The sequence below is a fragment of the Corythoichthys intestinalis genome, chromosome 21, assembly GCF_030265065.1.
Source record: "Corythoichthys intestinalis isolate RoL2023-P3 chromosome 21, ASM3026506v1, whole genome shotgun sequence".
Classification (NCBI taxonomy): domain Eukaryota; kingdom Metazoa; phylum Chordata; class Actinopteri; order Syngnathiformes; family Syngnathidae; genus Corythoichthys; species Corythoichthys intestinalis.
Window position 1 is genome coordinate 21,026,961 of NC_080415.1, and position 21,466 is coordinate 21,048,426.

General features: G+C 39.2%; 1 protein-coding gene across 9 annotated transcripts in view; it reads left to right on the plus strand.

Annotated features, from left to right (window-relative positions):
* kcnc3b (potassium voltage-gated channel, Shaw-related subfamily, member 3b) overlaps positions 1-21,466 on the plus strand; it is an 86,372-nt gene that overhangs the window by 43,083 nt on the left and 21,823 nt on the right. For all 9 annotated transcript variants that reach the window (XM_057825578.1, XM_057825580.1, XM_057825581.1 and 6 more), the window contains 2 exons: positions 13,322-14,303; positions 21,250-21,444. In XM_057825578.1, coding sequence (XP_057681561.1) covers positions 13,322-14,303; positions 21,250-21,444 — 1,177 coding nt within the window. The remainder of the gene's footprint in view (positions 1-13,321; positions 14,304-21,249; positions 21,445-21,466) is intronic.

The window sequence follows — 21,466 nt, forward strand, 5'->3', positions numbered from 1 at the left end:
AAAACACCTCCTTAAAACTAGCAGAATTGGACAAAACTGTTTATTGCGCACATTTGAAGGCTAAATCAAGTATATAATTATCGGATTGCATTATTGGTTGAATTTCGTTTTATCTGGATTATCTGTGTGTGTAGTATCGTGCATCTCTAGAATTAATCGAATTACAATGTATTCTTATGGGAAAATCCTGCTCGATTTATGACCATTTCGACTTACAAACAAGGTCCTGGAACGAATTAACTTAGTATATAGAGGTACTACTGTATATCAATAAATACAAGCGAATGATTGCTGACAAGTTGAATTGGAAAAGAATTGGATGTCTAACGCCATCAACAGCAGTCAATGGGTTAAATATTTTAGGTAAATAAAACAAACAAACAAACAAAAAAAAACATAACTAATTCGACAACAATGAGTTTAGTAACTTCAGTTAGTATGTGTGTGGTTGGTGGGAGGATAACCAAGTCAGAGGAGGACCATAAATATATGCATAATATAGTCCAAATTTAGTGACGCTAATGTTGCTTGACTTAATAATGTATAAAAAGAGACACAGAAGGTTTTCAATGTGTATTTATCATTTGCTGTGTAGTTGGTCTTCCTTCTTGCAAGAAAAAAAAACTCCTTCATCTTTAACCTAATCCATGTCTATTCAATATTATTGAAGTCATTTGAACCTTGTGAAGGTCACTCCCCTTTTGACACCCTCGCTCCTAATTTGGCTCCTGCGCATGAAAACCTGGTTAGTCATTGCAGCCGCATTGGAACACTATTTGGCTCAGTCCTGTCCTTGGTGTCTGAAAGCAGAGGCTAACGCAGCGGTTGCCATGGCGACCGAGAGCCAGGCAGGGGTTGGGGGGTGCTGTGTGTAATACTGTAATGATAAAGCTCTTCTGGATGGTGCCGCAGTAAACACAGCACCACTAGGGTCCCGTTAAGAAGAGCGTGGTGCGCCGCACAAATCAGCAGCGACCATCTCAATGTGGATATATCGCACTCCCGCCCCCTCCCCAGTGCTTGCCCCTTTTGTTGTCCTCTCCCCTCATTGCAGCCATCCTCTCTTGCATGGTATTGGTGAGAAGAACGCCATTGTCTTCATTCACCATCGCTTTCCTCTCCAATCTTTCACTTTCATCGTCCAAACACAATCAACGCTCCATCAACTTCCTTCTCTCTCTCTCTCTCGCTCTCTCTCTCGCTCTTTTTCTGTCTGACTCTCAACCTTTTGAATTTATGTTGATGATCTCTCAGAATCTAATTTGAGAGTCTAGCGAGCGAGCGGAACTCCATCGGGCCTTGAAGGTCATTCTGGCTGCAGGTGTCTCACGCGTCGGGCTTTACTGTAGGGAATTGAGAGCATTATAGGTTTCACCCCGCCTGTATTACAGTGCACCGGCAAATCGTATATTCACAGAGGCACATGCACGCACTCATGATGCAGGGATGCACGCGGGGAGAGGAGATAAATAAGTATGACAGATTGCAACTCCTCCTTTTTATCGTCGTCCTCCAACTCTTTCTTTTGACGCCGTCCCCTCTATGCGGCACTCGTGCTTGTGTGTGTGTCTGGCAACTGCTCAAACATCGTTTGTCTGGCTCGCGTCCTGACTTTTGTGCAGAAGATGACTTGTGTTGGTCACCTAGGTGAGCACGCAGCCACAAACACCTGCGCGCACGTTGTTTAGGTTGTCCACTCACCGGGTGGAATCACATCCATGAACATTTATATCTACCAGATGTAATTATTTATGGGGATTGTCATATGGGGACTAAAACCATCAGAAAATCTACAAAGTAGTAGAGTTGTAAACCCAAAATTTCACAACCATACAATTAGGGTTGGGCGTCATTTGAATCTGAACGGTTCCGGTTCGATTCCACGTTTCGTTTCCCCTTCCAAACTATTGTCGAATCCGATTCTTTTAATAGGCAGGGTAAAAGAAATTGCATAGTTGATATTAATTTCTTAACTACTCCATTATTTTTTAAGTGTCTCACAAGGCTATTTTTAACTTGTATATAAATATCAGTCTATGAACTTGAATATGATGTTTCTTTCCACAGGAGTGTACTTTCACAAAGATGTTTATTTTTCAAAAGCTCACGGAGAAAACATTTACACATATTCTTTTGCCTATGCTTTAGAGTGTCTTATGCTGTGGGCATTTTTACATGTTATTGGGCACCCACTAATGGGCTAATCTGGTGCAGAATATCAAACAAAATAAAAAAAACAATTCATAAAACCCAGTCCAGATTAGCAGCGGGTTATAAAATCAGAAACCGTTTTCCCGTGTCCAGTTTTCCACTGGAGGATCTCCTGCAGTGGAGAACTCATGTTCACTGGGTGTAGATGAAGCTTATACGCATAACAGCTGATGGCTGGCTGGTGCTCACAGCAGAGTAGATGAATAAATGTCACATGTTACTAGTGAAGCACGTGAAAAAAAAAACCAAATGATGCACGTTGATACGACGGAGTGTTAGTGCCATTATTAATAAATTTTAAAAAAGGACTATGAGATTAATCGTACTATTGCTACTAGAAACTGGCAAATAATACGTAGAGGTAAGGTAGCTCTGAGCTGCTACGCACTTTACATACTACATACACCTTAGCTGGGAGCTACGACGAAGCATTAGTATAAATTCTTCTATTGATTATAATTTGATGATCTTTTAATACTATTGATTTTAACGGATGCGGCAACGCGCTACCTAAAGTACGTAGCTTCTTATATAACTACATTAGCCCAATGTAATTTTAAAAAAAAATGTTTGCATTTTGATCAATTTGCTTAATCAATTGATGTATCACTCCAGATCAATGGATCATTCTGCCCCTACTGTGACTATATGCTAGCCACTCCGCCGAAACCAAGTACTCAAAAAACTGTCGAAATGAGATATAAGGCTGTGCTTATTGTGCTTTTGATTAGCATTTCAAAACCGAAGAACCTAATCTCATTTCAATTTGACAAAATTCACGCTCATTCAATGTGATAAAATGGTTAAAAAAAAAAAAAAATCAAATTCTGACAGTACGAGTTGCGTCTAGTTATGGTGGACCAGCTCACTTATTATGCGTAATATTAAAATGATGCATGTATGGTGCAGTTACATGTAGTGGCTTGATGCTAACTCTAAAAATTAGGGATGTCCCGATCCGATTATGTGATCGGAAATTGGGCCGATCGCGCCATTTTTGAGGTTAAAGTCCGCGCAAGTTGATTTGGTCTTCACATTTTTTCCTCCCAAGTTTTTGGTTTCCGGAAACGTATGAAAAAAACATACTTCATGTGTCGTAATGTCTAGAGTCGTTTCTACAAGTTCCAAAAAAGCAATGCGTGATCGTCATGTTCGTTTTTGAAAGATTACTGTAGAAAAGTAGAACAAATTACGTTGGGTCTATGCGAGGGCGGGTCTATAATGTCCCACTTCGGCTTTACTTCCGCTTTACGATGCGATGTCACGGTCTAAAAATAGCCTGCGTGCGGTACGCCATTGAAGATGAATGAACTGGCATGACAATATGGCTGTAGAATGTCTACGATGCCGACGGTCCTCCTCTGACCTCGGTTCGCCAGTCTTTATAAGTTAAGATGACAATTATTATGATCGTATCATCGCCAAAAAATCGCCAACTTCGTCAGGTTTATTTTAGAACTTATGCAACACAACATGCCTACTCTCCGCTGCAGCTGAACATGAAAAGTGAAAGTAAAAAGTCCTCTCTCACTCTGTCAAGGTGCGTTCAGGTACACCTACAAAACACATCTGCCACAATAGAACCCGAGCCGTTACATTATTACAGGTATTATTATTATTACTATTATTATATTATTATATTGATTTCCATTCAAAATTTATTTGTTTTGCTTTGTGTAATTGCTATTTGCAATAGTACCAGTAGCATTTATTAAGGATTTAGTGTATGTTTTTGGGCTGTGCAACAGATCAATGGAATTATAATGAACTCTTGGTGGAAAATCCTACTCGACATCCGACCGTTTCGACTTACAAACAAGGTCCTGGAACGAATTAACTTTGTATGTAGAGGTACTACTGTACTGTAAAAAGTATAGTACTGTAACATGTTTGGAACATTTGTTCAAATAAAAGAAAAAAAAAAAAAAAAAAAACTTTTTTTCCCCCCTGTATCGGATTGGCAGATTCTCAAAATCAGCTGACTCGGACTCAGATGCAAAAATATGTGATTGCGACATCCCTACTAAAAATAGATCAATGCAAAATCTTGCAACATATTGGATAATCGGCAATATAAAAACACGTCTGTCCATCTAATTGTGGAATACATCCTCATTTTTTGTCTAATTGCCACTCAAAAGCTTTTGTACTTAAAGAAAAACAAACTGTTTGCTTTACTTCAACATATAGCTAATTGCCAACATCTAAGAAACTGATCTTCTTGCACTGATTTGTTTTCTGCCTTTACATTTGCGCACTTCAATTTACTTTGAGAAAACTCATTATGCTTGACTTGCTTTGCTGCTATTTTGAAATGAGATCAAAGGCAGTGTACTCTTCCAAATCTATTTTTTCTAGTGTTTTCAAGTTGACTACTGTGTCCATGACACAACTTTTGCAGCATTCAAATACCTAACTCAGCATTTCGTAATGATATTAATCCAGGCTTCGCTCTGTCAAAGCTGTCGTTTGTTTTCAATCGACAGTTTTTTTGTTTTTTTTTTAATTTACATTAGCATATTTGATTTTTCCAAAGTCTTAAATTTGTTTCAAGCTTTTTTTTGGACCTTCATTTACTCACCACTCTCATATTTTTATACTGCATTTTGTCCCTGTCAACTTTCTCCTTCATGCATCTCCACGCAATCGTCGTCTGGTCTCCCTCCCACCTGTCCACCCCCTCCTGTGCCTCCACCTGCGTATCCTACATAGACGACGCTACTGTAGCTTTGCCACTATGTTCTCTTTTGTGTTTTACTGTAGCTTGGCTACTCTTTTTCTCCTTTATGCGCGCACTGAGCCTGCTCTCCTGAGAATTCGGTGGGATTTGGTACAAAAAATAATGCTCTGTAATTAGCAGAAAGCTGTGTTATTTTGGGCGTTACTTGAAAAGGCTTTGTTTTATTTTACTGTATATTAATAGCATTTGTGGCTGTGTTGTCGGAGTGTGTTGCAGCAAGTTTTTTTGTCGATGCAGTAACAGTCACATTGCAATCCTGCTCAAGTGTTTGTGTACTGAAATTGATACTTTTAATGAGTTTTTCACTAGTAAAGGTCCAATTTATTTGATGTGGGAGGATGGACGTCTAATATATTGCCGTCAGTGCAGTGTTGTTTATGGCAGCCGTTTTAATTTGAGTCTTAGTCTTTTGGACATACGTGGAGTTTAACAGCGGGCAAGGGGGGCCAGGCCACCTCCCTGGTGGCCAAAAAGTGTCATTGCATGTAATTGGCTTTACTATATGTATATGATTTTAAAATTAAGAGTTTTCCGGTAAAATATTGTCTATAAAAGTTGTAAAGCAAAAAAAAAAAAAAACAACAAAAATGAATGAAATGAACAAAGAATACATTTTTTAAAATAATGGATCTAAAATATTTTTCGGGCAGATCATGTGACCTTAGACGGTCATTTGCTTTGCTAAGCCAAAACCACTCGATGATCAAAGAGGCAAGATGGATATACATAGTTTTTTCAAAACCTAAGCTTTCAAAAGCGACAACAGCTTCTGAGCAAGAACCAAGGATTGAAAATGTCAACCAGGAAATGCCAGAGAGCACCGCCAAAATGGTGAGCGGAGTTACAATTTGCCCCACTAAAGACGCTAATTATACAACAGAGCCATCACTGGTGTCTTGCCAATGTAGTTACCCCCATCAAAAATTGCATCCCCCGGCCGCGGGAGCGCACACACACTCTTTAGTTATGAGTTATGTCAACTTAAACAATTAATTGAAGCCAGAAAAGAACCATATATTATTATATATAATCATTATATATTTTGGACATCAATGTTTATTAAACTGGAGAAACTCCAAACAGGACTTGAATTACAGTAATAACAGTTATAGGTCATCCTACGAGTAAAACGGTAAAACATTGCCTTTTTAATTTTTTTTATTTTTTTTTTACGTTCAGTACGTATGTTATGTTATTCGACAGAAAAAAATGTTTTTTGGATGGATGGGCCATGTTTTAAAACTTCGTAGATAACTAAATCACCAAAACACGGAAATCAAGCAAATCAGTACAGCGCACCCAGGGGATTCCATTTTTGGCGGGGGTAATTTGGCACGACACCGGCGGGCGGTACCATATTCAATGAATGACGATCTTGGCGAAAAGTAAAGCTGTCCTAAGCAGCCTGATTTAGAATTCCCCTCAAGAATCATGGGAAACAAACACAAACAAAAAAAATGCTCATTTTAAACTTGTTATTATAAATATTCTTGTAAGTTAATTTTATTGCTGACACTGCGTTTCGGGGTCATCAACACACTGTGACCCCCCCCCCCCCCCGCCCCAAAAGTCAAACTCCGCCTCTGCTATTGGACGAAAATACTTAGTAATCTTAGTCATATATTAGGGTTCGTCTTCGTGTAGTTTTAGTTGATAATTCTCAAAATGTTTTCGTCTATAAACTTCAAAAGTTTTAGTTTATGAATAAATAAATGAATAAATAAATAAAAGGTTTCGGACAATTTCGGATGAACATTGATAGGCAAACACATAATTGTAGAGTCTACAAGGACAACAACATCTTCATGAAGGTAATTATACGCACTCAGCAGGAAAACAGCACATTATTTGCAATTAATTAAACTCACCGAGACGCCGCGAACTGTATGTAAAAGTTTTCCAAGAGTTTAAGAAGGCACTCATCGAGTCCCCGCATTAAATGCTAATGCTAATGTGAACGCTATGCTAATGCCAACGCTATGCTAGAGCTACAAGTTAGTTTAGTGTGTGATGATAAAGACTAAAGCAACATGTCATAGCCAAGATAAGAAAACAAAACTTACCAAGCAGCACCTGACACATGCGTTTCACAAAAAGAGATTGGAATGGGCACACGCGTACTCACCAGCAGTCGTGGCGAGGCACAGCACATCACATGAGTGACACGAGCAAACACTGATAAGATGCGTGCTACACATATGATAAGAAAATGACACACGTTTTGAACATGACGGAAACTTGGTGAATTTTCATCTCGTTATCTTCTGACGAGATGACAACTGGCATACATCTCGTTATGTTTTAGTCTCCAAAGACACATTTTTAGCTTGTCATTTTGATGTCATCGTCATGAAAAAATTGTTGGTTGACGAAATTAACACTGCGTCAATGGCAGCCAATGAGTTAATAGCGGGTTTATAGCTTGCACTTAAAAAATAGCCCAAAAGTAACTATATATAGCAAAATAATACATTTTATGCCATGTTTTGGACAACTGCAGATACAGGAGACCACCAATAGGGACAATGTGACATGTGCTGTACGTGCAGTACAGCACGTCACATTGCTGGCAAATTTCTGAAAATCAGTCAACTATGACACTTTAATATTAATGATTCAGAAAAATGTAAAACTATGCAAAGGACTGATAAGTTATAAACTGCTATTGGGTGAAAATATATGGAAAATCTTATATATCGAATATGACTATATCAGCAATGTCAGTTGTATGAAAACTAAGGAAAAACACTGACGGCAGAATTCAAATAGGCAACCAAAAATTATATAGAATCAGTTTTAAGAACACATTCAACAAAAACTGAAAAAAAAAAGTGTCATCAGCTGTGTCATGGGAAATCATCCAATTTCACTCAATTGGTCCTGAAATTATTGTTTATTTTAATACCACAAATTATGCAGCTAGCGTATTAGACATATTTTTGTTTTCTATCCTTGCAAATGCACAAGACTAAAAGCTTTTCATACTTTGATTGCATCATCTTCCCATTTTTTTTAAACATGTCAGAGCCATGGGTGGTGCAATAAATACAACAATGAGCTGACTAAGCAGTTTAATAGTCGGAAATTAAACTACGCACTTAGTTTTGTGGGTGATCAGTTTCTTCCACACTGAACAATTAGAGCATTCCATTCTTTAACAAAACAGGCTTACTAAGATTAATTTGTTCTATTTTCATTTTTTCATCAGTAGACATTTATAGTCTGACTATTGTTTAAAAAAAAAAAAAAAAAAAAAAAAAAAAAACTGCAGGCAGAAACTATCAAGAAATGACACAAAAAGTACTCCTAAGGCCTCTTACACCATGTTACAGAAAAAAAAAATGTTCCTGGGTTGTAATCATTTTATTTGTGTAGCTTGGGTCCAAACTAAATTAAAAAGTGCGGCTAAAAAGGTAAAATTCTGGTTTCGTTAAAATTAGACTACACTGCTGGCCAAAAGTATTGGCAGTCCTGCAATTCTGTCAGATAAATAATTGCAATTACAAATGCTTTGGTAGTAATATATTCATTTTTTTTCTTGCAATGAAAAAAAAACCACAAAAGAGAATGGGGGGAAAAAAATCATTATCATTTTAGATAAAACTCCAAACATGCTTCAGACAAACGTATTGGCACCCTTTGAAAATAATGTGATGCTTCTTTAATTTGTGTAATTAACAGCACTTGTTACTTACCTGTGGTAGCAATAACTAAATCACACTTGCAGCCAGTTAAAATGGATTAAAATCGACTCAACCTCTGTTCTGTGTCCTTGTGTGTACCACATTGAGCATTGAGAAAAGAAAAAAGACCAAAGAACTGTCTGAGGACTTGAGAAGCAAAATTGTGAAGAAGCATGGGTAATTTTAAGGCTACAAGTCCATCTCCAAGGACCTGAATGTTCCTGTGTCTACCGTGCGCAGTGTCATCAATAAGTGTAAAGCCCATGGCACTGTGGCTAACCTCCCTAGGTGTGGACGGAAAAGAAAAATTGATGAGAGATTTTAACAAAAGATTGTGCGGATGGTGGATAAAGAACCTCGACTAACATCCAAACAAATTCGAGCTGTCCTGCAGTCCGAGGGTAAAAGTGTCAACCCGTACTATCCATCGGCGTCTGAAAGAAAAGGGACTCGATGGTAGGATACCCAGGAAGACCCCACTTCTGACCCAGAGATATAAAAAAGCCAGGCTGGAGTTTGTCAAAACTTACCTGAGAAAGCCAAAAAGGTTTTGGAACAATGTTCTCTGGTCAGATGAGACAAAAATAGAGCTTTTTGGGAAAAGGCATCAACATAGGGTTTACAGGGGAATAATAAAAGAACATGGTTCCCACAGTCAAACATGGTTCTTGATCACTTTTTTCCGTTAACCCATAATAAAGTCATAAAAGAACCAAACTTCATGAATGTTTTTTGTGACAAAGAAGTATCCGTTCCAATCACTCTATATCAGAGAAAAATCAGAGTTGTAGAAATAACTGGAATGTCAAGAGAGCCATGACGTTATGTTCTTCACAAGTGTATGTAAACTTTTGACCACAACTGTATATCTAGAACTAGATGTGAAATGACAGACGACGGTCGTCTTAGATCATATACCAAGAACTAGATGCGAAATGACACTTTCCCGCGCTAGTAAATAGGCGCCATCTTAAAGCAGTAGACTTCTCTAGAAGGCTCTTTTGTAGCGAACCTAATTACTTTTTATCTAAAAAAAAAAAAAAAATCGGCAAAATCTTGACTTGAATCTATCTTTAAATGATGAAACAGTTTTAAAACTTTCACGTCGAAAGTAGACAGAAGGGAAATTATGGAATAACGGGAGCAATTTTAACAACTTTAACGTTTGATTCACAACATGAAATTAATTGAATGTAATTTAAAGCTGCCGATACAGAACGGGGACTTGAGTATTTTATTTACTGTTTTAAACGGTTAACTTGATACTGAAATAGTAGTTTGTTTAGCCTGAGAGTATTTTTGAACAATTTTAAGCGGGGAGGGTTTGTGGTGCATCAGTAATCGATTTATAATCAAATCGTAGCCTCTGAATCGTAATCGAATCGTTAGGTGCCCAAAGATTCCCACCTCTACTCCTATGTGATACATTAAAACTGTTCAGAACAATTGGGCGCTCAGATCTCCATTCTCTGTGTCAAGCAGCTGAACAGGACAGGTTTAAAAAAAAAAAGGAAAGTACAACAGTCAAAAAAAAAAGTGGAAAATAGAATTTCAAAGACGCGACCACAAAGTTTTTGGGAAACAAAAGTGTTTTTATCCGTCAATGCGATGAAACAAACTTGGAAATAGTTTAGAACCTGGGAACAAAATATGTGCTACATGGTGAATTATCAGTGCTCTTTGTGCCAATATGATGCGTGGTTGTACAGTATGCCTTACATCACACCCGTCGTCATAAGAAATAATGGTATAGCACTTAAGGGTAATACACGTTATTCTTTTCCTTCCGCTCTCCCTCATTTGTGCGTGTGAAATTCCAAGCCAATGAGGAAGCGTAATGAGCAGGTCCCGCTGGTGCTATCCTGCTTCCCCGAGACACACCGGCATGGGGGTAGTGGTAGGAGGAGGGTGATTGAGAAGCTGCGTGTGTGCGTGTTTGGCGATAGAGGGGGAGAGCACTGCAGCAATCTGAGAAAGTAGGTCAGACATAGCAGAGGAGAAAAGAGGTACAGGGAAGAGATGGAAAGAGAAAAGGAAGTGGAATTCTTTGGGATACAAAAGTAGACTATTGTGGTGTACTTGAACTAATGTGTGCATGAATGCGGCCCTTTACTGCCTCTTTAATGGACTCCTCCAGATGCACCTGCAGGCCATGTTTGCTGGGCATTGACCAACTCTCCTCTTTTAGTGGAACGTTAGCTCATGTGTTCTAAAAATAAATGTGTCAATAGCCTTTCCAATGAGTACAACTGAAACGCCACTTTTAAGGAAGTTTACTCTGTATATTACATAAGCGCATAAAGTCAAAAAATACACAGTGGCACACAGAATACACTAAGCCGCACTCAGGCTCCTTATATATGGGTTCCACTCAACTATGAATTACCTTTCTCTTTTTGCTCTTTGGGCATGGTCTGTGTTTCATTATTTATTTGATGAAGCACAAAGTATACTGCATCTATAAATACACACTGCGGCCCCACTGGACGGGACTGCACCGGGGAAAAAGATTGCGCGGTAACCGCACACACAATGGAATTGATTCATTGACAATTGCTTCGGTACATATAGAAAGTACACTTGCAGTTTACACAGAAAATTGCCTTTGTGAGTAATGGGAGGAGTCTCCATGCTTAGAAAATAAACTCTCGAGGAAGGAAGAGATCTTTATAGGGGTTCAACTGTACTCATAAAACACACTGACTAAAATGCAGTCAAACAAAGTGGCACGTTTCACTGTATAAAAGGTTCAACAAGTGCAACGTGTGTGTATGTACTGTAGTGTATGTAGAAAATTTTACTTGACAATTATCTAAATTATGAAGTATATGGTAAGATTAGGAGTTCTTCTCTCTCTGTCTCTGGCTCCTCCTGTATCCTCTTTCACAAACTCCATCCGGACATTGTAAAGCAGGCAATACCTAGAATCTAATTACATTAAAGTCCAGAGATTTGACTTATCTCCTGGACAAGTGTAGAGTTTATTACAATATATACAGAACAAAATTAGGTGGACAGAGACAACCGGCTATCTTTAGGGTAAACCATGAATAAGCGTATGTAATTGTATTTTATTTTTTGTATTTGTATTTTCAAAAACTTAAAATTCAAATATTTTCAAAACCAAAGCCGCTAGCGACTTAGAACAAAACAGGCACCTCCCTCAGGCATATTCAGTGCCCTCCATAATTATTGGCACCCCTGAAAAAGATGTTTTTTAGCTTCTAATATTTTTTTTTAATTCAAATAATATGGGACCTTAATGGAAAAAAATAGAAAAATCCAACCTATAATACAAGTGCATTCATTCAGTGGGGAAAAATCCCACATAAAGAAAAAATTATTTGACATCAAATAATGTGTGTCACAATTATTAGCACTCCTAGTGTTAATACTTTGTACAACCCCCTTTTGCCAACAAAACAAGGTCTGGGCACTGAGATGGCCATGGGAGGAGCTTGATTTTGTGTCTGGTGAACCATTTCTGTGTAGATTTGGCCATATGTTTAGGGTCATTGTCTTGCTGAAAGACGCAGTAACGAGCCATCTTCAGCTTTCGGGCAGAGGGCAACAGATTTAGATTTAAAATGTCCTGGTATTTCAAAGCATTCATGATGCCATGCACCCTAACAAGGTTCCCAGGGCCTTTGGAAGTGAAACAGCCCCACAGCATCACTGACCCACCCCCATACTTCACAGTGAGTATGAGGTGCTTTTCAGCATGCACATCTTTCATGGCACGCCAAACCCACTTAGAGTGTTTGTTGCCAAAAATCTCAATCTTGGTCTCATCTGACCAAAGCACACGGTCCCAGTTGAAGCCTGGGACCGTGTGTATTTTTGTGTGAGTTATACTCCCGCGTTGCGGTGACGGCGCAGCGACTACGGCGTCATTCGACATTCGATAGTTCTGCGGTGAGGGAACGCGTTGCTCTGTAATTCACCGCCAAGCCACTAGTGGGGTGTAGCCTTATGTTAGTACGGTCTTGGGGCATGCTTGTTGACTTCCGCTAGTCTAGTTGAACGGGGAAAAAAATAAACAATGCAAGATGGAACTCTTGAAAGTAAATATTCTGCTCATCAACACTGAATAAATATTGAACATACAAATGTTGAGGGGCAGGCGACGCAGAAGACGGTTTCGAGGCGGTCTGGCCGACTTTTGATGCCGTACAGAGAGTTTTAGACTCGGGTGGAGAGAGCTAGCTGTGGCGGCTAGCTTCAAACTGGTGGTGATTTCGCGCTGAACCAGAAACAACAGTCTGAGCGGACCAATCACAGTCCGTTTCTGCCACGTCATACGCGTCTACGCGACGCGAAGGTTAGAAAATTCGAGAGGAGCGCGTCAGGCTACGGCGCAGGGTCATAACTCGGGTCTTCCTTGACGGCGCAGGTCTGACGCTGAAGTATAACTCGGCCTTAAATCCGGCGTTAGAATGCGGAATGTTTGAGTTTATCACAGTTCCACGACGCTCTGCCTGGCCCGGCTCCCCTTGGGAAGCCATGGCGCAATGCCTGTAGCAGCTATCTCGTCAACTTATAGTGAAGTCTATGTATTCACCATATTAAAATAATTAAGAAAAAAATCTAAATGATTGTATTATGATTTGCTGTATTTCCGCACATCTTCACAAACATTTTTTGTACTAACTTGTACCTAACTGCTTTCTTTTCTTCGTCTCCCCAGTATGTGGCGTTTGGCTCCCTATTTTTCATCCTCCTCTCCATCTCCACTTTCTGCATGGAGACGCACGAGGCCTTCAACACTATCCTCAACAAGACTGAGAACGTGACGGTAGGCAACCTGACACGGGAGGAGATCGTCTACGAGGTGGTAACCGACAGCTGGCTGACGTACGTGGAGGGCGTTTGCGTCATCTGGTTCACCATCGAGGTCCTCCTGCGAGTCATTTTCTGCCCCGACAAGGTCGAGTTCTTCAAAAGCACCCTAAACATCATCGACTTTGTGGCTATCCTGCCCTTCTACCTGGAGGTGGGATTGAGCGGTCTCTCATCCAAAGCCGCCAAGGACGTCCTGGGATTCCTCCGCGTGGTGCGATTTGTCCGAATCCTCCGAATCTTCAAGCTGACCCGCCACTTTGTGGGTTTGCGAGTCCTCGGCCACACCCTCCGCGCGAGCACCAACGAGTTCCTTCTGCTCATCATCTTCTTAGCCCTCGGAGTCCTAATCTTTGCCACGATGATTTATTACGCCGAGAGGATTGGCGCCCACCCAGACGACCCGGCGGCGAACGCCCACACCAACTTCAAGAACATCCCCATCGGTTTCTGGTGGGCTGTGGTGACCATGACCACCTTGGGCTATGGAGACATGTACCCGGAGACGTGGTCTGGGATGCTGGTGGGGGCTCTGTGTGCCTTGGCCGGTGTGCTGACCATCGCTATGCCCGTTCCCGTCATTGTCAACAACTTCGGCATGTACTATTCTCTGGCCATGGCCAAGCAAAAATTGCCCAAAAAGAAGAACAAACACATTCCGAGAGCACCACAGCCAGGGTCTCCCAACTACTGCAAGCCGGATGCCTTGGCCATGGCTACTGCCTCACCGCAAAGGCTCTTGGGAAATGTTCTAGGTGGAGTCATGGGCTCAGGGGGTCTAGGGGGTGACTGTCCTCTCGCCCAAGAAGAAATTATAGAAATCAACAGAGGTGAGCGATTTTGTTTTTTCCTCTTCTAAAACTAACTCATTTTTTGAAAGTTCTGCACAAGGTTGGGCAAAGAAATGCCTTGAGGTCACATACAATAATTCAAATTGTTCAGAAAAGTCATATACTGTAGTTGTATTAACAAAAAGCCATACAGTTCCACCACTGCAACAAGTGAAATCTAAAAGATAGATTTAAGTAAACTAGGGCTGCAGCTATCGATTATTTTAGTAGTCGAGTAATCGTTTAACTAGTTAGTTCGAATAATCGAGCAATCGGATAAGGAACATAAAAATTTAAAACACCTGAGCTGAGCCCCAAACGGTATTAAAAAAAAATGTCTATGTAGAACAAAAGTTGGCTAACTTACATAGCAAAAGTTCGCTAGCTGAAATTCTATAAAATAACGTTATTTTTCATTTATTCATTTTTTTACAATGCTCTTAACAAATGGTTCAGACACATATTCCCACCAAAAAAACGGCCAAATATACCTCTAAACTGTTATGAATGCATTAAAAAAAACATTAGTATAACAAAAACATAGCTTATGTTGGTCTTAACAGGGAGCAGCTGGATTCAGCCATGTAAAATGAGGCAGTCAAGAGGGCAGTGTATCCACCCAAATCAAAAAACTAAATGCAAATACTTTCAAAACAAACCACTACACCACCACTTTAATTAAACGAATACTCGAAGCAGCAAAACTTAATTCGAATCTTATTTTCTAATCGAATACTCGAGTTATTCGATTAATCGTTGCAGCCCTAAAGTAAACCCTATGAATGTTTTTACTGCATTTACGCCACATCATTTTTGCACATAGATAAACAGCAAGTCTGTTCTTTTTTCTTCAACTCACAATATACATACATATGTTTCAACTGTGGGTGTGATGTTTTTCATGTGAGTAAAGGAAAATTTTTAAAATTCTATAAACTATTATAAATCCTTCCAAACAAACCCTTCATTTAAGGGCATTTAAAGTATTTGCTGTATTTGCTGCAAGACATGAAAAATGCTCAAAGTACCAAAAATGGTTACTTATTTTCGTAGTAGTACTTCGTGTAATTTGATAGTAGCAATAGTAGCAATTTTGTAAAGATGTCTATTAATGCTTTTCATGTACGTTTCAATTAGGGATGTCCCAATCGCATATTTTTGCACCCGAGTGTGAGTCACCTGATTTTGAATTTCCCGCTACAGAGTCCCGATCTGATAACCTTATACTGAAATTTTTTTGTTGTTTATTAATTTGAACACAATTTCCAAACATATTACAGTAATGTCCTGTTTGCAGTATTTCCTCTTCCGCTTTTTCCGCGAGTGTAAAACGTATATATTTTAGTTTCTTTGGGCAATACGCTTGTAATTCTGGATTATTTTGATACTTTTTAGCCCTTTGAAAAAAAAAAACAGAAAACCCCCCAATCCTTTTCACTTGATTCCGATCCCTTAAAATGTGGTGCGATCAGCCCGATTTCCGATCACATAATTGGATCGGGGACATCCTTAGTTTCAATGTAATATACATAGTATGTAGCTATACTGTATGTACAGTGTATTCAGAAATTGTACCTTTTTAAAAATGATTTATTAATAATTTATATATACAGGTAGTCCCCGGGTTGCGAACGAGTTCTGTTCCCACGCTTGCGACATAACCTGAATTTTCGCGTAAATTGGAATTAGTCCTTCAAGTACCCCTAAATACTTCCAAATCCCAAAATAATAATAAAAAACATATATTATACGTCATATTAATAAAATGAAGTAAAAATAGGACAGATAGATATTACTTCCCTCCGTTAACATCAATCCCACCATAGTTTTTCTTCCAACTGACATTTACATTTTGTCACTGTCAAACTATGAAATGCTAATTGGCATTCACCCCCACTTCGCAATGTTAAAGCAACGCTTGAAACAAACAGAAAGTAGCACTGGCGTGATGTCAAACAGGTCCTAGAGCAACAAAGGAAAGTGGACTGCACTTATAGTATGATAAAATACCAGATGTGCATAGCAATTACAGATCAACCATTTAGATGAATAAAACCTAACAAATAATAAAATTAAAAGACAAATACCGTATTGTCCCGAATATAAGACAGTGTTTTTTTGCATTGAAATAACACTGAAAAAGAGGGGGTCGTCTTATATTCACGGTCTAGACATTATACCCATTCACGATGCTAGATGGCGCCAGATATCATTGAAGCGATGTTCTGTCATGCCAGATCTCAGCTACTCTTTTTAGTTTAACCAGTTTGCATTATCTTATTGCAATGTTTTTCCTTATTCAGATTTGTTTCAAAACTACAGTAACAGTTAGACTTCACTTTGATGGTTAATGCAGTTATTACAATTTTGTTGTTTTATTACAATAGATTAGTTTATTTACATTTCAAAAACCAAAAGCCATTCATTTACGAATGCGATTGCACTTTAGTTTACATATTCAAATGTTCAGATGTTAAGATTTGAATGAGGCAAAATAACATGCTTTTTCTCTCAAATATATTGTTATAATTATTAATCAAAAAGTCTTTTTTCAAACTTGAGTCTTGAAAAAGAGGGGGTCGTCTTATAATCAGGGCCGTCTTATACTCGGGCCAATACGGTAATATGCTGCACCCAAATCTTTTTAATTGATATGACAAGAAGTTAAATTGACTGCCTTCTAAACTGAGAATTTAATATTTAAGTCGTTGGTTAATTAAATTCATCTTCAATAACATACACAAATAATATATAACATAATTATAACAGAAACATGAGAATTGTATTGGTTACAAAATGTCCATCTGTCTATTGTAAAACTCACAAGTGACCTTTGAGCACAAAGGATTGCGCATAGAAAGTCACAAGAGGTGGTGACTATCACCAAATGACTCTGAATCCACCCTGGAGGAAATCGCCAAGCCCATCAGAACTCATGTGTAATTTATTATCAACTGGTAGGTCCACGCTTGCCTACAGGCACCCATCTGCCAGCCAGGAACAAACAAACACTCCATAATAATAGGGGGGAGTGAACTCCATTATCTATTAAAACAGCTGAATGCCTTTCAAATTGCGCTGACTTGGCATATTTTCTCTATGGCGTCACCAATAAAACCAGGAAGGGAGGTAATTTGCCTCTTGGTTTGCTTTTTACATGTGTCGGTGCACCTTTAATGCATCATGATGGTCATCAGGGAGCTGAAAAGTATTGCCCTCATCAGCGGTTTTATGACATTTTGTCTGAGTTGCTTTCCCCTACTTCATCAAAAATTCTCGTTGGCGGATTCATTAGCTATTAACACAGGATGTTGTGATTTAGCCACATTTGACTAATTCCTGTTTTTTTACTACTACTGATAGGCCGCATCTTACTATTCTTTGGAGAAATTAACTTAAAGCTGAACAAATATACTTTAGACAGCAATTACATTACATGGTTACAAAGTTTATCCATAAAGCAAGCTTCCAAAGGATTCTAAACTTGTTAATCCAAAAGGTCAAATGATTAAATGCAGTATAATTGCTTTTAATTGTTAGCATTCAAACTGTAAAAGTGCTTCTGAACTTGAAGGGGTTGTAAGGGGTAATTTTCAAACAAAACCAGCTGAAATGCCTTTATACTGTATACTGCCATACATCGTGATTCAGAGAAAGCATTTCAGTACAGTACTGTATACGCTTTTCAGTAATGTTTGAGCAAGTTTTTCTGCAATGCATTTGATTTTTTTTTTTTTTTTTAATAAGTGTGTGAGAGAGACAATTTCATTAGAGTGTACAGTGTATCAAATACTTGTTCTCCCCACTGTATGTATGTATGCGGGACAAAGTTTCAGTATAGTGTATGAGAGCAAAGATGTCCTATGTGGGTGTTTCAGCAGTTTTGCGCAGACAGCAGGACTTTGAGATTACTTAAAGACTCTCACACGTGACAGTGTTTCGCAGTGCTTGGCAGTGTTTCATTTCTGTTGTGTTCGAGCACAATCCACTATTAGGTCAGAAAATGAAAACCCTTCATGTACAGTGGTACCTCGACATATAATCACTTTGACACACGAACTTTTGAATAGCCGAAGTAAAATTTGACTCACCATATGTTTCTATAGCCGACGACATGCTTGAAATACGATGATTTATGACAGAGCCGCAATTTCTTTATTTTCCCGCAAGACGGTTATTATTCGAACATCGCCAAAAAAATCGCCAGCTTCGTCAGGTTTTTGGTCATTTATTTCAGAACTTGTGCAACACATCATGCCTACTGTCCGACACAGCTGAAAAAGTGAAGTGAAAGTTAAAAGTCCTCCCTCACTCACGTCAGCCACGTGGTGTGTTCAGGTACAGCATGCAAAAATACATATGATTAGAACCCGATTCGTGACCCGATTATTACAGGTATTATTTTCATTTTTTTAGTATTACTATTATTATATTATTATTCCAATTTTATTCATAATTTATGTTTTTCTCTGAGTCATTGCTATTCGCAATAGTACCAGCAGTAATTATTAAGGATTTCATGTATTTCAGATTTTGTGTGTTTCAGGCTGACAAATTAATGGAGTTACAATGTATTCTAATGGCAAAATCCTGGTTGACATATGACCATTTTGACATACAAATAAGGTCCTGGAACGAAATAACTTCGTATGTAGAGGGACCACTGTATGTGTAAAATAATTTGAGTGAGTGTGTAGGTTTCTGTAGTTTTTGTGTGTATACATTTTGGAAGTATTTTTAAGAGCATTTCTGTAGTGTTTATGGGGTAGCATTTGAGAATTCAATTCAATTTTATTTGTATTGCCCTAAATCACAACAAGGTTGTCTCAAAGGGCTTTGCAGAGGGAATATGATACACAGTCAGAAACAGCAAATGAAGTAAACAAGATGAATAAATAAAGTTCAAGTCCTGGGCATCCCCCATCCTTGGACCCACCATGTCGGCAAGGAAAAACTCCAAAAACTCCAAGCTCTTTGGGAGAAAATGAGAAACCTTGGGGAGTACCACAGTCAGGAGAGATCCACTCCCAGGACAGATAGACAGGATGCACCAGGACTGCTAATGGGAATTAGCAGACGGGGTTACAGTCTGTAAAGATGCAGTAGAGTAAAGGAACAAGAAGGGGTCCATCTAGCCAGATGATAAAAATGTATTTCAGTAGTGTTTGTGAGCGTTTAACAAGTTAGTTACAATATATCTGAACCTTTTGGAATTTCTCACATTTCTGCATAAAATTACCATCAAATCTGATCTGATCTTTGTCAAAATCACACAGATGAAAATACAGTGTGTGCTTTAACCAAAACCACCCAAACTTTTATAGGTTTTCATATTGTAATGAGGATAGCATGCAAACAATGACAGAAGAGGGAAAAATAAGTAAGTGAAAACTTTGCCTAAGGAGACTTAAAGAGCAATTGAAACCAATTTTTGTCAAACATTTTAAGTCATGCGTGTGCCTAATCACTGATGAGTGGTCCAAAGCTCTCCTGCCCACTATAAAACACTCACCTACTAAGAAATGTCTTGATGAGAAGCACTGTCTGATGTGCATCATGGCTCAGTCAAAAGAGCTGTCTGAAGACCTGTGATCAAGGATTGTTGATTTGTATAAAGCTGGGAAAGGATACGAAACCATCTCTAAAAGTCTGGATGTTCATCAGTTGACAGTCAGAGAAGTTGTCTACAAATGGAGAGTTTGAAACTGTTGCTCCTCTCCCAAGGAGTGGTCGTCCACCAAAGATGACGGCAAGAGTTCAGCGCAGAATATTCAGAGAGGTAAAAAAGAGCCCTAGAGTGTCTGCTAAAGACTTACTGAAATTACCGGCACAGTCCAATATCTCTCTGCACACGTCAATTATATGTAAAACTATGGCCATGAATGGTGTTCATGGGAGGACTCCATGGAGGAAGCCACTGCTGTCTAAAAGAACGTTGTTGCTCGTTTAATGTTCGCAAAAAGGCACTTGGACACTTCACAGAAGTTTTGGCAAAATATTTTGTGGACTGATGAAACCAAAGTAGACTTGTTGTTGGGAGTAACACACAATTAATGTGTGGAGGAAAAAAACCTCAACCACACCGTGAAGCATGGTGGAGGGAGCATCATGATTTGGGGCTGTTTTGCTGCCTCAGGGCCTGGACAACTTGCAGTCATTAACGGAAGAATGAATTCAAAACTCTATCAGGATGTTTTGCAGGAAAACCTGAGGCTGTCTGTCAGTCAGTTGAAGCTAAAAAGAGGATGGATGCTGTTAGAAGACAATGATCCAAAACACAGAAGTAAATCAACTTCAGAATGGTTTCAGAAGAACAAAATACACGTTCTGGAGTGGCCATGTCAAAGTCCAGACTTGAATCGCATTGAGATGCAGTGGCATGACCTAAAGACAGCGATTCATGCCAGACATCCCAGGAATCTGACTGAACTACAGCAGTTTTGTAGAGAAGCATGGGCCAAGATTAGTCCTGACTGATGTGCCAGACTGATCTGCAGCTACAGGAAGCGTCTGGTTTAAGTTATAGCTGCCACAAAATATTAAATTTGATGGTTCACTTACTTATTTTTCCCCCTTCTGTCATTGTTTGCATACTATTCTAATTAAAATATGAAAACCTATAAATCTTTAGGTGGTTTTAGTTAAAGCAGACAGTTTTGGACAAAGATCAGATCACATTTGATGGTGATTTTATGCAGGAATGAAATTCCGAAAGGTTCAGATACTTTTTCATACCACTGTATGAGTACAGTATTTCAATAGTATATGAGAGCCACTCCTTAATTAAGTCCTTCGCAGCCTGTCATACTGAAGACTGATAATCTGTCTGTACTAACCTAGAATGTATTTTCTGTTAACAGTACGATAAAGCTGACCCATTGTACTGTGATGTATTTAACATGTCAAATTCACCATTGCAATATGCACACGGCCGTTCCCTGTGCAGATTCCAAGCAAAACGGCGACGCAGCCTCGGCCGCACTGGCCAACGAAGACTGCCCCACCATCGACCAGGTGCTCAGCCCCGACGAGAGGAGCCCAATTGGGCGGGGTCCGACCCGGGAACGGTACCAGCAGGACCGCGCCTGCTTCCTACTTAACACCAGGGAATTCCGAGCCACAGATGGGAATGTGCGGAAAGGTACGTCACGCATCCGGAAACC